The sequence below is a fragment of the Condylura cristata genome, unplaced genomic scaffold (assembly GCF_000260355.1).
Source record: "Condylura cristata isolate star-nosed mole 26May11 unplaced genomic scaffold, ConCri1.0 scaffold00035, whole genome shotgun sequence".
Taxonomy (NCBI): domain Eukaryota; kingdom Metazoa; phylum Chordata; class Mammalia; order Eulipotyphla; family Talpidae; genus Condylura; species Condylura cristata.
This window is the reverse complement of record NW_004567136.1, coordinates 577,226-593,904: the sequence shown is the minus strand read 5'-3', so window position 1 is coordinate 593,904 and position 16,679 is coordinate 577,226. Positions and strand designations below refer to the sequence as shown.

At 54.0% G+C, this 16,679-nt stretch overlaps 1 protein-coding gene across 1 annotated transcript in view; it reads right to left on the bottom strand.

Annotated features, from left to right (window-relative positions):
* PGBD5 (piggyBac transposable element derived 5) overlaps positions 1–16,679 on the bottom strand; it is a gene marked incomplete at its 5' end in the record, with an annotated part of 54,019 nt that overhangs the window by 11,665 nt on the left and 25,675 nt on the right. Inside the window, one exon of the mRNA XM_004693039.2 lies at positions 4,151–4,578. Coding sequence (XP_004693096.2) covers positions 4,151–4,578 — 428 coding nt within the window. The remainder of the gene's footprint in view (positions 1–4,150; positions 4,579–16,679) is intronic.

The window sequence follows — 16,679 nt, the reverse complement described above, 5'->3', positions numbered from 1 at the left end:
TGGGCTCAATCCCGTCTCCGCCTTTGACCAGTTGCAGGACCTTGGCTAAGTCATTTTCTCTCTCGGGTCCTGAGTCTCCTAATCTACAAAGGGTTATTAGCTCTACCAACACCAGCATTTTGGGGAGGGTAAAAAAAAAATTGTAACAAGACCCTTAACACAGGCCTGACATATTAGAAGTATATAGCAAATGGGGTTAATAATACTTAATAGTACTAATATTAGTATTGGCCTCAGTCCCCAGTCCAAAGTCCCCCTTGGTGCCGGGATCGCGTGCAGGGCCTGCAGCTAGCTAGCCTTGCTGGGCGGGAGCCTCTGCTTTACAAACGAAGCTCCACCTACTCATAGGTCCTTCTCATTGCCGCAAACTTACCCTGCCTCTTTTTTTCTTTTAATGATTTTCCTTTTTATGCATACAGAACTGGGCTACAGGCCAGAGGTGCAGGGGCAGTGAGAGGATGCACCAGAGACAGAGTGGGGAGCAGAACAGGCAGATTGATGAAGTACACTGCTGAGGGGAGCAGCGGGCAGGTCAGGAGAGGTCTGCCACGCCATGTGGTCACCTCCAGGGCGGGGATCGAACTTGCTATAGCCAGCTTGCAGTGCTGCGTCCCAACCCATTGTGCCACCAGGGAGGGCCAAACTTTCCCTGCCTTTAAGTTAAACCTACTGATCCTACATCATCTCTATGAGGAACAAATGCCCACATTCTTCCCCACGCTCCCACGTGGGACCACCGCCCTCTTTTCCAGACTGAACTCTCTCTTTGCATAAACCACGGCCGACATGACTCCGTTTCCTCATGGCCTGTGACGCCAGCAGCCTCTGGCTCGCCTCCTCTCCTTTCGGACACGGGATCCCCAAAACAATTTGTACACTTATTTCATCTATTTCAACTTCTTCATACTACGGTGATAGGACTTTTGTAAAGACCATAAGAAATATGGCATAACAAAAATAGGTTCCCTGCAGTGCTCAGAGGTTTTCTTCTGTTGAAGCTTTGGGGCAGGCAGAGATTTTGGGGTCAATTTCAAGAATCTGTTTTACTTCCCTCCCCAATCTGATTATGACTTGCAAAGTATCTAGTCCATGGCAATGGAGCGTGTAGGGGATATCATGTCCCAGGAATTCTACATATCTCCAGAGCAGGGGACGGCAGCCTGTGGCCTTTCAGATGCACCTCCTGTTAGAAATGAAGGTTTTATAGGAATCTGAAGCTACCGAGTGTAGCGTCCTAGCTGCACCAGACACCCTGAGCCCTGTGGCCTCTAAGACACTCCCTGCTAGGCCGCTGGCACAAGGATACGCCAGCCTCTGCTGTCCACTGGTACTCTTCAACCTTTCATGAGTGAACCAGCTATCTGGGGGTCTAACCAAGACGTGGATTCTGATTCAGTAGGTTTGGCGGGGGGGGGGGGCTGTCTCTGCATGTACAATGCTGCACAGGATGTGAGAATGTGGTCTGACAAGGGAGGAATGGACGAGAGTTCCCCCTACTTGTGATCTGGACTCCATCCATGTTGCTATGAACTCCATCCTTCACTCATGTGGCCGGGACGGCATGCTACCACCCCCAACAGCTGCCTGTGGGGTGCTGTGTGGTCACAGCTGTGCAAAATGGCCCCAGGCTCCTCTCCCCCATCTTGTGCCATGGAGGAGGGACTGGCGCTCTGCTGGCCTGTGTCCCCCTCCAGCTCCCCGCCTCGCAGGCTCTTGTGCCTGCTTCTCTCACTCAGTGGTTCCAGGTCCTCATGCAACACTTAAGGTCTATTTGGAGTCATTCTAGCAAAATGCCCAGCTCTCCTGCACGGGGAGGACATGGGGCAGAGGGGAAGCATGTGGCCCGAGGAAAGGCTGTGTTGCCTGCCTGTTGCCCGGCCAGCGAGCCTTTTTCAAAAAGCGTGTTGCACACGGAGGCCACTGGAACTCTCGCTCATCTCCGGAAGCCCAGCCTACATGGATTCCACTTGCATTAGGCGTACAATCAGTTGCAAATTTAGATTTAATCAGATGCCTCCAAAGATTTAATCACATGCCTTCTTCTTTGCTATCATCATGGTGTGAATTCTCACCAGGGCAAGTCTCCATGAGCCCAGAGAAGTTCGTCCCATGTCTCTGCAACCACATGTGCCAGAGACCCGTGGCCTTCTCCCCAGGAGGCAGCCAGGCAGGCCAGCCCCTTGGCCCCTTCTGCATAAGCTCACCGGGGGTGTGTCAATGGAAAGACAGCACCCATTCATTTACCTGCATAGTCCTCCCACCCCCAAAACTCCTCTAAGGAAAGAGCCCCAAGTTTTGAGGAAATGAAGTGCCTCCCATTTTGAGTTTGTGTGTAGTCACACGCATGGGGGTACACAACACACACATGTACACACACCCCAACATGCTCTCCATCCAGGGAGCCTGGGGCTGACGCTGCATGAGTTCTGAACCCAGCCCAAAGGTTACTTTGCTGGAATAAAAATGCGCTGGAGTTTGCAGGGCAGAGGGTGTGTGTGTCTGCCCACGGAGCAGGGAGTATGCTGTGTGCTGAGGGGATTATTATACTTAACGGGGCGGAGGCAGCCTGAGTAAATTCATCCTTCAGATCACGGCAGGCAGGAGTGAACGCCCTCCTGGGAGCCTGCAGATGGGGGAGGCAGACAGCAATGGCAGCCGGCCCACGGCTCTGTCCCCTTGTCCTTGAACTGAGTGCCCCAGGATCCAAACCGGGGATTCCAGAGGGGGATCAGAGGGAGCCAGGAAACTGTAGGGTTTCCATTCACTCTAAGCAGAGATCACCATAAGAACCCACTCTTTTTTTAAAGGACAAAAAATGCAGGAATCAAGTTTAATGGGGCCAGAGCAGAGGACGATGGGACGAGAGCCACCCCACAGCAGTGGAGCCCTCCCGGTGCAAGCCAGAGCTGGCGTGGCGGGGCCGAGCGGATTCTCCATCAAGGAAGAGCCTGGTAGGAACCCCGGGCCCACAGGAAAGTCTAATCACATAAAACGCAATCATGTGTTGAGGTAGTGATTCATCACGGGCTGACAGAGCTGACTCAACAGCACCCAGTCAGGAGAAAGGAGCCAGCTAACTGGAAGACAGGCCAGGGGGCTTAGCTTTTCCTCTGCCACGTGCTCCTGTCTGTTCCCCCAGACACACCTACCTACCCTGTGCTGTGGCCCCGAGACCCACCTTCTGTAAGCCACACCCCCAGACCCCCTTCCCCTAGGGGCTAGTGCGCTTGGCCAGCTGGGAAGCTGAGAAAGAGGCCAGAGAGTCACTCCTGGCCTGCCCACTGCCCAGCCTGTCCGCAGGTGATGGCCTTCACTGCACCCAGCCTTGCTCCCCCTCCTGGCTCCCACCATCACTAACGGTGCATCGCCACTGGTGCGCTCCCCGATCACACCCCCAGCCCCCGCCTCCACTTCTCTCCCACTGTCTTGCAGGGACCACTGCTGTGTCCTGCTGGATTCTGACAGTTTGTAGGCCACTGGGTAGAAAATGGTAACAAAAAATCCCAGGGCATTGCCAATTCAAAGATTAAAAAAATAATCAATATAAAGTGAAAAGGAAAGGGGCCCTCGCCATGACCAGGGAGGCCTCCCTCTAACTGAACCCCAACGCAGACGCCTTCTCTCAAGGGCCAAGAAAAGACGTAAACTAGAAGGATTACATGGTCACCTCTTCAGGTTCTCCTTGGCCCTCACCCCTGCCTGAAAGCTGCCCACCTGAGCCAGGTGGCAGGGTGAGCAGCGCTGCCCCAGACTCCAGCCACCCACACAGCCAGCCCACTCAGGGCGCCTGGGGCTGGAAGGGGCACGGCTGCAGATCTCAGACTAGCTGGTGGGCACTGCAGGGTGCCTGAGAGCTACCCCATCCTCGGGCACACATAGACATGGTGACGTCCTGGACTTGGGCCTCTGGGCTCTCACAGGGGCGTGGGGCTGGCACACGTGCCGTGCAACAACATGAGCACAGCCATGGTGGAGGCTGCCTCGTCAGGGGCTGGCAGGATGCATGGCAATTCACCTGCAGGCTGGGGGTGACCTCAGAGCAAGGCAGAAACAGGAAGGGGCTCCAGGGGTGCCTCTGGGTCCCTGGGGGTCTCCTGCTGCCATAGCGGGGCAAAGGGGCAGGTGAGTGCTTCCCGGGCACTGGCCTCACCTGGGTTTGGGAGGGCCTGAAGGCCGAGTCGAAGCCATTCTGCAGGGAGTCGAGGAACGGCTGGACCTTGTAGAGGCCGTGCGTGGTCTGGCTGGAGCGGAAGGCCACGACGTGGAAGTACTTGAGGATCTTCTCGAAGCGGGCCTGGCTCATGACCAGGGCGAGGCTCCTGTTGCTGTAGAAGCCGCTGCTCCAGATGCTGAGGACAGACTCGCAGTGGGAAATGCTGGTGGAGATCATGTAGCCCAGGAAGGCCTTCATCTCCGTGAGCGTCACCTCCACCCAGGCGCCGTCACTGCCGAAGCGCTCCTGGAACTTCTTGGCGTACATGTTCGTCTGCACCACCATGTTCTTGAGGACGTTATCCGGGACGAAGAGCTGGAAGAAGTCCATGGCGCTGGCGCTGGGGGGCATCTTTCGGGTTGGACCTAAACAGATGCAGACCACGTGTTTCCTGGACCCCTCATTCCCAGTCCCGCACAAGGCTGCCCCCCAAGCACCACCTTTTCCCCCGAGCAGCACAACCTCTGCACCCCGTTTGGTGTCTGATCTCCCCGCAAACAGCAGCGGGGGCCCTGCCCGTTGCGAGGGGTGTCCTGCTTGCCAGCCCGCCAGCGGGCTCCCCTCTCCACTCTGCACTTGCCATGTTCTTACAGACCTGGCGATTCAGAAATATTGATCCGAAGAGAAAGGTTCACAGAAGTAGGGGGTGGGGGATAGAGACAGAGGCGTACCCAAGTCTTACACCGAGGCTTGGCTGTGGCTTTCTGGCTTTTGTATTGTTCTAAGTTAGGGTGACTTTGTACATCAAAATGGTTTCAGCTCCGGGGGGCCTGGAAAATTTCATCAGGTGAGGCTGCAATTTTTATTAGGCACAGTCTAGGTGATATTTCTCCAGTTATTAGTGAATGAGTCTGATGGGCAATTTTAGGTAATTTCAGCAACACAATAAAGCCTCAGCTTTTGACTGATGCAATCTTTTGAGATATATAACAACACATCACACACATATATGTAAGCGACGCATCTGTGAGACACAGCTTCACTTCGTGTAGTGACTTAAGCTAGCAGAGCTTTGCAGCGACAAGCTTTATTCCGATTGCATTTTTAAGAAAAGGGTGCACAGGCTCCAGAATTTTGCCCCACTTCTTCCTCTGTCACTGCAATTCAGGCATTCTCTGAAAAGCAAAATCAAAACTTACCTTGTACGTGTACAGTCCAAGCTTTACATGCAAGAATTGAATGCGCTTTTAGTCAACTGCGCGCTATCAAGCTTCATCTGTAAAATGGGCGTAGCAACAGCTGCTTTACAAAGACTGTTCTGTGGGAAGCATAAGTGGGAGAAATCCACCCTACTTAGTAAGGTACCCCAAACTTGGTTGGATGCCTTTACTGAGACATCATCAATGGAAGTTCACCAAGGCGGGCCTGAGAGCTTTCCAATGCTCTGGCTGACCTTAGTTTACAGAAGACACAGGCCCGACAGCAAAATGTCCACCAGAGCCACTTTCACCAACTATCTTCTGGAAGGGTGACAGGTGTTTCTGCTGCCACAGGCCCCAAGCTGCTCTCAGAGGTGGCAGTGCTGGCTGGCATGCCAGGAGGCAGGGGACCCCGGTAGCAACAGCAGCCTGAGCGCCACACCCAGCCCTAATGAAAATCGCTTTATTTCAGGAAAACTTTGCAGCCGCTGGTGGACGAAGCCATAAATTATTCAGGGGTAACTCTCAAAAAGGAGGAAAACCAACCTTTTAATTGCTACATCATGCTGAATAAGCAGAATAAAATTTTCTCTTCCAAAAGCTAAAGAGGAATTTTGCCTCCCAGGCCATTTCACTATGAATTTACGCAGCATACTGGCATGACCAGCAGCTTAATGAAGACACTGGGAAGACACTGGCTCCTTCTCTGCCTTGTTTGATTTAAAGCTCTCCCATGGCCTTTTTCAGCAGGGATGATCCCTAGTATTTGAAAATTGGTGGCACAGGCCAGTCTTTGGGAGAAGGGAGGGGTGGGCAGAGAGAGGAAGAAGAAAGGGAAGGAGACAACATTGTTGAGGACATTTGTTCTCTATCACCCACTTAATAACACGTCCACTTAGTAAAGTGGGCCTGGTCTGGGTAGCATCTCAACCACAAGACACCCTTACATTTGATTTGTTTACAGGGAGCTTTTCCAGACATGACCTCACATGACTCTCAGAACAGCCCTGCCAAGCGAAATCCTATTCTGCAGGTATGAAATAGGAGCTCAGAAGTGAAAGGACACAGCCCAAGGTCACCCACTTCTGAGCGCCTTTGTCCTACCTGGCTCAGGCCAAGTGCACCCGCCGCCTGTTGTACCTGTAACAGGGCCCTCTGCTCTCACAAGTGTCCCATGGGCACAAGAAGGGCTATGGCTGGCACACTCAATGACCTCCTCCACCTCCAAAGTGCACACGTCTCACAGTGGACCAAGTAAGATTAAGTGCAAAACCAGAAATACCTCTGAACCAAAAGGAGAATCTGCATTGCAAAACATGCAAAGGTGCTGTATCTACAGGAGAAAGATGGATGTTGCTGAATCTGCTGTGGTCATCATCTCACAATATAGGTCGTAAATCACGCCTGTCTGCTGAACATCTTAAACATACACAGTGATTCTTGTCAATAAAACTGGAAAACGCACACACACATACACACAGTAAAGGCACATGGCTTTGGGCCAGGTCAGCCAGGAACATGCCTACGAGAGACCTGCATGGGCAGGGCAGGGGTGAGACTGAGGACACCCACTGCCCATGGGCTCTAGGAAGCCAGGTGGATGGGCCCAGTGAGTTCTGGAGTGGGAGACCCCTAGGAATTCAGAGCACTGATTGGTGGCAGAATGGGGGTACACATCACAGGGGACTAACCGTTCCGCAGCCTAGGGGAGCCGACTCCCTCAGTTTCTTCCTTCCCTTTCTGATCTGGGGGAGACCAGTCAGACCTCCTCTTGGCCCTCCCTCCTGGGCCACACAGAATTCCTGCACCTCAGTTTCCTTATGGATCAGAAGAGGGGAGAACTGTCACAGGTGAGTGGCATCGTCTGACCTTGACAGGGCCACAGCCTGTCCCAGCTGTCTCTGTCCTACCCTGACCACGGGATATGAGGACCCTGCTGGTGTCTCTCACACTCTGCCCACTTCACAGCCATCAGCCCACATCCCGAGGCAGCTGGCTACCCTGCAGGTGGCAATGATCCCTCCTTGACCCCGTCTGGAAGAACAGAGTGGCTCTGTGTACAGTCCAAAGTGCGACCTCTTAGACAGGTGTGCTCCTTTTGAGAGAGATGAGAATGTACCCCTAGTATTTAGGGGCTGCAAGTGATCAGCAGTTTTGTGACATAGATAAGGATCACGGTATTCTGCATTAAAGGTTTAAAATGATGAAGTGATTTATTTCCAGGCTAAATGAAACAGGTATAAAAATACAACAGGAACATCCTGTATCACCACAAGAATATTCCTGACAATTACATCCCATAAAGGGTGAGGTAGAAAATAGCCACCCCCCCGCCCAGCATTGTTCCCGAGCCAGAGCAGCTGGGCTTTCTCTGGGCTAAATGAATCCTCATTTCTCTTCCTTCTATTTCCCAAGCTGTGGAATTCAGCCACTGGCCTTTCAAGGGCTTCACAGCTTGCTTTATTTAACCCTGTCATTCCCAGCTAGGGGACTGGGATCAAACTCAGTTCTTAGCTGGATCAAGTGGTCTTCACTAGGGGGTAGAGCCCTGGACTGAGCGCTCCCACTTATTCCTGACCCGCTTTGGCCAACAGCATATAACTCACCCCCTTCTCACTGGGCAGCTGTGAGCAGTGTGAACGTTCCCCTTTCTGGTTCGGTCTGGTTAGATTCAGAGGAGTGTCCATCCTCTGCCTGGTACCTTCCAGCAGAGGGCACACAGCGCAAGCCAGGTGGGTACCAGTTTATTCCCCGGGACCGGAGGAAGCATGCAGAAACACGGCCCAAAGGCCCCGAGGCCACCAGGTGTGACACATGGTATCAGCTGGAAGCTTCCTTCCTAGGGAAATGTCCCAGGTGCTCCACGCACATGGGCGTGGTTCTTCCTGAGCCAGGGCCACACAGTGGCTGGCAAAGAAAATGGCAATTTTGAAAACGATTTTGGAGTTGAGCATCTGAATCAGCCGATGTCGTTCATGGGAAATATGGGCTGTAGAACCATCGGGGAGTCTTTGGCTAGCAAACATAGGCCAGTGACCAGGACTAGGGGTCAGGAGACGAAGAACGGTGTGCAGAGAACAGGTGACAGGCACCTGAGACTGATGTATCAAAATGTGTAACGATTCACCTTCAAAAATGTTCACTATGTGGGGGCACAGACACCTCTAAGAACTAGTCTAGTTCCTGTGGTCCGTTTGGGCTGCAATGCAGAATACCTCAGGCTGGGTGGCTTACACACAACAGGAATTTATTTCCCACGGTTCTGCAGGCCTGAAGTCCAAGATCAAGGTCAGGCTGATGGATGGTGTCCTTGAGAGCCGTCCTGGCCCCTGGGGCCATCTTCTCACTGTGTAGCCGTAACGCCCAGGGAGCGCTCCTTTAGAGGACACTCATGCCATCACCAGGGGATGCCCCCGTGACCTAGTCACCCCTGAAGTTCCACCTCCTGACACCATTACATTGGGGACTGGATTTTAGCACACGAAATTGGGGGGCGGGACACAAATATTCACCCTGTAGCCCTCTTGGCACTATGGGCTCCTTATTAATAGAGTGCAGATAACCACAGCATGGACTTGACAGAGGGGGTGAGGATGAAGGGGGAAACGCGTATCCAGACCGAAGGCGCCCTGCACAGTGCCCCGCTTTGATGGGTGCCCGATAACGGCGCCTAGTCACCTGCTCATCCTTTATCACAGGCTTCTGTGGCTCTTCCCGGAGCCACTCACCAGCTGGCAGTCACAAAGCAGCAGCTCTAGCGACTGGCCGGAGTTTATATTTCATTTAGACACGATTTTTCATATGAAGCTGTATTTTGAAAGTCTCTGCTCTCTGCCTGGGGACAGAAAGGACAGCAGGAGTGTTCTTCCCACTTTGGCAGAACCAGATGGGGAGAGGATGCAGTGGCGAGAAGTCGCGGGGTGCCATCCGACGCCCGCCCACCTCAAGGCGCCCACTTTCTGCAGAGCGACAGTCTGCACGGGTCACCCAGAGAGTTTGCTGATTTCCTCCATGATTCCACAGCTCTCCCCTGCTCCCCCCACTCTGCTCCAAGCACCCTATGGCAGTTTGCCAGGTGCGTGTCTCGTTTCCATCTGCATGGGCTGCTCTCCTCCTTCACAACTGCCCCCCGGCTCATCGGGGTCACCGATGTCCCCACCTGCCTGGCAGCTCTGGCCGGTCCCACACACAGGCCCCCAGGCATACCAGAAAGGCAACGAGTCGGGCTGTGTCACCAGGCCCTCGTGGAGCTGGCGGGCAGGAAGAAAGACGTGCCTCCTCCAGGCTGTACGAGGCCTAGTCCAGTCTGCGCTTGACAGAATTGGAAACTCGGGGCGCCAGACGGAGGGTCTTCTTGCAGCGAGCACTAACGGAACACTTAGTTGACCAATCTGATTCTCACAGCCATCCACCAAACACTCCTGGGACCGTCACTTTGCAGCCGGCAAGCAAGCAGGTGGACAAGTTGCCCAAGGTCGCAGGGGCCGGTGAGTGAGGCTCTGGGGCTGCCCCTCCCTCTGCCGGGCTGGCACCCATGCTGAGGGCACAGGCGCCTGGGCACAGTCTCCCAGCTGCTGAAGTTCATGAGGAAGGAGGCTGAGGACAGGGTGGAGGAAGAAGAAAAGGGGGAAGCGGTGCGCCGAGAGGAAGCAGACTGTGCAAATATATATGGGCTTGGAGCTCTTTTCTTGAATAAAGTAAATTCTTAGAAATATGTGCCCTGGAGGAGAGCAGTGAGGTTGGGCGTGGGGGAGCAGGGCCAGTGGGCCTGGGACCAGGGCGCAAAGGGGTACAGGGGTGTTTTAAGAGGACGTCAGTAGGGCTTTGGCTCAGGCTGACTCCTGGGGGGGAGGGGCGGGAGCGGAGCAGATGCGAGTGAGGGCCACACCGTGGTCCGGTCCGGCTGTCCTGTGTTACTCCTGTTACTCCCCTCTCTCCCTTCAGTGGCCAGGACAGTGTCTGCCCCAGGGGCAGCCCCCTTTGTGGAGGGGGAGCGGGAGTGAGCAAAAGGGAGATGAAAGTAAAACAGGGAATGGATTTCCAGCCTTTGACGGCCGTCAGCTGCATCCTTCCAGCTCACGGTGGAGGCCAGAGCAGGGGGGCTGGATCAGGGGCGCAGGGCCCCTTATAGGCAGCCCGCGGTGGAGGCTGGACCGCAGCAGCGCGAGTGTGTCTGTCTGTCTGAAGAGGCGGGATTAGGGTGGACTCGGTCAGCCCGGGATCCTCAACAGCCTGATTCAGGCCTTTGATCTTATCTACAAATGCGACTAAACAATAACAGGCATCCTCAGGCTGGGCCGGGCATGTGAAATGGGCCATTTTTGTCGAGGCAGAGCAGTTAAAAAATACCAGGAGCCTAACGAAGCAAATGGACACAGAGGAAGGGGTGCAGGTGTGTGTGTGTGACCCCCCACCCCCGCCACAAGCACATGCACACACACACACACACACACATTTGGTTTAGAATCACCAGTGTAATCTGTCACCTCCTCAACAGGGCTCCTGCCCCCTGCTGACGTGCGTCCCGTCACCAGGCCCTCTGTATTTACTCTCGAGTGTCAGTGTGTGCTGAGTGGGGTTATAGGTGGGTCAGGAGGAGCAGGAAGAGCCCAGGGGTGTGGCTTCTGGGGGTTACACACCTGCCTTTCTACTACTCCTGGGACATCCATGGCACCTTGCTGATGATGGTACCAGGCCCTGTCTCAGCAGAGCAGGTTCAAGAAAAAACAAAGGCAAGCTGGAGTTGCTTTCCCTGGGAGCTAATTATACGCCGCTTATTCCCAGCCTACCCACCCACATCCTGCTGGGAGAGAGAAAGCAGATGAGAGACTAGGAAGAGATAAGAAACAAGTGGGGTTGGGGTAGAAACAGAGGCTGGATGATGGGAAGGCAGAAAAAAGCAGCAGCTTGGCGACTGTCTGCTCACAGAGAGAGAAGTAAGAAGAGGAGGCCACTGCTTCCTCGTCTGAGGGACGGACGGGGCCTCTGCAGATGAGCAAGGACGGGACAGCTGGCAGGGGCTCGGGGCGATGTGCATTGACATGGAGCTCCCCTCCCCCGCCCCGTGTGCCTGTGGGTGGGTGTAGTGGGGGCCCAGTCCGCTGGTCACACTGTGGCCTCAAGGACAGAGGCCACCATCAGCCTCCTCTTTCCAAGACCAGAGAGGGTCGATGTAATGGCCAGTGACTCGGGGAGACTCACTGTCCCCTTCCTCCTGGCAAGTAGCCTTTACTTTCTTAGGTCACTGCAGAGTCCAGCAAGGGAAGCTTTCTTTCTTTCTTTTAAAGACTTATTTATTCATACAGAACTGGGGTACAAGCCAGAGATGCGGAGGGTGAGAGATTCACCAGGGACAGAGTGGGGAGCAGAACAGGCAGATCGATGAAGTACACTGCTGAGGGGAGCAGCGGGCGGGTCAGGAGAGGTCTGCCGCGCCCTGTGGTCACCTCCGGAGCAGGCGGGGATCGAACTAATGCGGAAGCAGCTTAAGCTTCGTAGTGCAGTGCTTTAACCCGCTGAGCCACCAGGGAGGGCCAAGGGAAACTTTCTTATTTATCAGTAAATAAAAGTAAGCCATGTTTCATTTCTAAACAAATGCAGAGAGCTCTTATGTTTTTCTATGTAAGTGTGTGACCTGCCTGCTTCAATGATAACTGATTCCTTGATGGCAACTCTGTGGGTCTGCACCATCATTAGCCCCTATTTATCCAAAGAGGAAACTGAGTCACAGAGAGGTTAAGGGACTTGCCTGAAGTCACGCAACAACTGAGGGGCAGAACCAGAATGCACCAATGACCCAGCTCAGATCCGTGCCCTGACCCCGACCTTGTGAAGCCTTTACATTTGCTCCAATGCTCCCCAAGACATGAGCTCCAACATGGCCAAGAACTCTGTGGAAATGAGGCAGAGAAAGCCACGGCCTTCTCACACAGGCCCCCCAACTTGCCCATCTGCGATCTGGACCCGGGCACTATGGGGGCTGTAAGCCACAGAGGAGCTGGACCCAGAACAGGTTCTCAATCTAGTGGGTCAAATGACATGTCCCAGCATGTCATGAGGATGTCCTTTCCCCCCTGAGTCTGGATGCGGCCAGGACCTCACAGAGGTCCCTGTCCAGAGTCACAGTTCCTGTTCCCGGCAGAGGGAGACTCCTCTCTCTCCACCTGCCTGAGGTCGCTCGCATCGCCAAGACTCCCGGCTGTCTGCAGCGCCATGAGATCTGAGCGAGCATCTTTCTGCAGTTTCTCAGCGACAGTTCCTGCTGTCTTTCCAACAAAAGTAGTTCAATTGTCCTATCTTGTGACAATGCTATTTTCCCCTAAGCTTTAAATTATGTGGTTTTCACAATGAGGTTTTTACAAAAGCTCAGGCATCAGCAGGTCAAAGCCAGTGTGAGACCCAGCTCCCGGGGAGGTTTTCCTTTAGGGCCGTCGGGCCAGGCCCCTGAGTCCATCCTGGGGCCCGCTCCTGGCTGGGGAAAAGACATCTGAGGCTTAAATTCAGTTTCTCCTTGGACAGTGAGGGGACTCGGGGACAAGCCCACCCAAATGGGAAGTATCTATGAGGTGGAACTCTCCATGTGTTAAAGAGGATGCTGAGGAATATTTAAGGATATAAAAATTCTTTTCAAGACTTACAGAGCAGTCTGAATAGTATGATCCAAACTTAACACTGTGGAAGTGTCCTGTGAGATCAAGCGACTGTAAAGACGAAAGGCAGAGGTTAGCCGCCATGACCTTTGAGGGAGGGCTGTTGGATTTGTATAAAGGAAAATAGGGTTTCTATTACTCCTTTCTATTTTTCTGAATATGATTCCTGGAAATAATTGAAATAGTTAAGCACAGGGACTTTGTTAGTTAAAAACAAAAACAAACAAACAACAACAACAACAACAAACCAGCAAATGTTATTTTAGAGAATTGGGTATTAGGGGTCCTAGAATTCCTTTAAGGTAAATGAGTCGGTTTCACTGGCAAAACCAGAGTGTGGGACTGGGGGTTCAAGGCCCCGCTCTAGCAGTGATGCTCTTAGACTGTGTTCTCATGGCCTCAAGCATCAACTCTGTTTCTAAAACAGGAGCCCCTGGAGCCAGTGAGGAGCAGGAATGAAGTTGGCTCTGGAAGCCTGTAGAGCCTGCAGCCCCCACATGCAGATATCTCGCCACCTGAACCCACAGGTGAGAGCAGAAATTGGAGAGCTAGCCAGAGGATCCCAGCCCACAGTCTTTCTTTTGAATTTCACCCTTTCCTAAGTTTCGAAGAAGGAATAAGTGCACAGACAAGCAAAAAGCACCCGAACTTAAGGAGGTGAAAGACAGCACAGACCACAGCGGGGGAATTTTTCATGAGGCTGGAAAAAAGCTCAAAGAATTTCAGAAATGTTAACATGACAGTCAAACACTTGTCTGTGCTTTGCACTGGTTATAAATAGTCCTCTTTCTAACCAAGGGTATTGTGTGTCAAGACTCCGGGAAGGAATAGAAGTTATGAGCAGATGTTGGCAAAGGCAAGCAAGTGTCCCTCAGGGACTGGGGGGGCGAGTGGGGAGGGGGGGAGCTGATGGCCGAGGAGCAGGGAAATCCCCCTGGTCTGTGGGGGTCTCCTCTCCCAGTTAGCTCTGAGTTGGCCCTAACCCTGAAAGCAGGCCGGCCTTGGAGTGTCCATGCGGGATGCCTTATATGCACAGGGAAGGGCTCCCCATCTCTCAGCCCCTTAGATGGACAGGCCAGATTCTGCATCTTCAAGGCCACAGGTGCATCTGAGCCTTCTCTTCCTGTTTGCCTATTTTCCCTTTTTTTTTTTTTAAAGATTTATTTGTGCATACAGAACTGGGGTACAGGCCAGAGGCTCAGGGGCGGTGAGAGGCTTCACCAGAGACAGAGTGGGGAGCAGAACAGGCAGATCGACGAAGTACACTGCTGAGGGGAGCAGCGGGCGGGTCAGGAGAGGTCTGCCACGCCATGTGGTCACCTCTCGGGGCAGGAGGGAATCGAACTCATGAGGAAGCGGCTTTAGATTCTCAGTGCTGCGCTTTAACCCGCTGCGCCACCAGGGAGGGCCTATTTTCCCTTTTTAAGTCGGTGGAAGAAACTCACAATGAAACAGCAAATGTCGCAGAGGGCGTGGGCAGAAGCAGGAGAGTGCATCCCTCTTCCCTCTCCCAGACATGCGCCAGGGTGACCCAAACCTGGTGTCTCAACCTCTGCACTAGGATCCCAGCACTGGGGTCCCCTGCACTGAGGTCCCCTGCACTGAGGTCCCAGCTCTGAGGGTCCCCTGCACTGAGGGTCCCCTGCACTGAGGGGCCCCAGCACTGAGGGTCACGCCAACATGGAAGCTCGCTTTCAGCACACCCTGCCGGCCCCAGGCCTGGTACTGCTGGATGGGGTGGGCCCTGGCGTGTGTGCCCACCACAAGCGGGACAGACACTGCAGGGGAGGCACGCAGACTCTCATCTGGTTTCACCACTGACGCGCGGCCAGATGCCAGGCAAATGACTCCCTTTCCTCCTCTGCAGCAGAAAGGGCATCGACTCAGATGTCAAAGGGAATTTCTGGCACGTTAAAAAAACATTGCCCACAGTCAAAAAGTAGGCCCTTCATTCACTGCTTCTGCTCTAGCTGGTAGTAGGGGATACCCCCTCACTCCCAGGACTGACTGGAAGAGGACCGTGGCTGTGTTGGTCAAGTTCTCAGCACCGTGCCTGGCAGTCTGGATTTTCGATGAACAGCAGCTACGATTGCCATCTGCTAGTGAGGAAAAAGTCCTTACTGGAGGGACTCTCTTGAGAGTCAGGCAAAGAGGGCCTTCCCTGGTGGCGCAACAGGTTAGGGCACAGCACTGCAAGCTGTCCACGGCCGCCTCAGTGTGAGTTCAATCCCCAGCTCCTCCAGAGATTACCCACATGGCGCAGCAGACCTCTCCTGACCCACCCGCTGCTCCCCTCAGCAGTGTACTTCATCGATCTGCCTGTTCTGCTCCCTGCTCTGACTCTGGTGAATTCTCTCATGGCCCCTGCACACTTGGCCTGTCCCCCAGTTCTGTATGCATAAATAAATCTTAAAAAAAAAAAAGAAGTCAGGTAAAGCCCCTCCCAGCTCTACTTCATAAGGCCTCACAATCCCCTCAGAGAAGGTGACTACTGAGTGCAAGGATCACCTTAAGTGCACACTCTTCTTATTTAAAACAAACAAACAAACAAACAAACTCTGTCGGGCTGAGTTGAGGGGTACAGGGAAATTGCAACAGCATTGCCCGTTGCCCACCGACTCGCCCCCGCCCCCATACACCAATCACACCTGCTCTTCCTTCTGCGCTTGAATATCTCCCGGCCACCTGGAGCCCACCACCCGCTCACATGTGCTCAGCTACTCACCCCCCCCGCCATGTCTCAGTGTCTGGCAAGATCAGCAAGGGCAGGGGTGGGGATGTCAGAGCCTGGCGTTATTGGGGAGCTGGGACCCCTACTGCAAGGGTTCCTCTGGGAGGCGCTGCTGCTCTCTTCACTGCTTTGGGGCCACCCACGCTCCTGCGTTTCCTGAGTGCCATAACCCTGCGCGTGGAGGCTGCCTGCAGTGGCCTCCTGCAGCGGGGCGAAGACCACACCACCCGCAGAGTGGGCACCTCTCCCGGGCCCCTCACTACTGCTGTCTCCTCAAGACTCCTGTGAAGGGGGCTGATTTTATCCTCCTTTGTCACAAGGGCACCCCAGTCACTGGTCCAGATAATGTAGCCCAAATAGAAAGGACCTTGCTGCCAAGCCATCTAAGGGGGTAGGGAGTTAGTACCAGAGCTGCCCCAAGGGCTAGGGGGCCCTGAAGGACCTCAGATAGCTCTTTGGCCACCAGTCCATGCTCATGATTTCCGTTTTACTCCAGCCTGTCTGGAGCTGACCACAACACGGCCCTGGGGTAGCGCCTCATTCCCCAACGAACTCACCAGCTCTGTCCCTTATGGCACCTTCACGCAGTCCTGGGTCACTCACTGCAGCCTCTTCCTACGCCCATGTCTCGGCTGTGGGCTGGCCTGCAGCTCCATAGCCTGAAAGGCTCCCACCTTGCAGCTGTCCAGGTCAGGCTCCCAGCCCACTTCCCAGTGTCCCTATCTCCACCCCGTCACTACAGTCAATGTCTAAAACTGACTCCCACCACTGCCCTCCTGCACGTGTGTGGCTACTCTGCCCACAGCATAAAGGCCAGAGCCCTCATGTGGGAGGCTCTGCGGGGCCGTCCTGCCCCACCAGTGTCATTCCTCTGGCTGTCACTCTAGGTACCTCTCACTCCGGGGCTTCACCACACAAAGTGGCCACATTCACCAATCCACCACCTC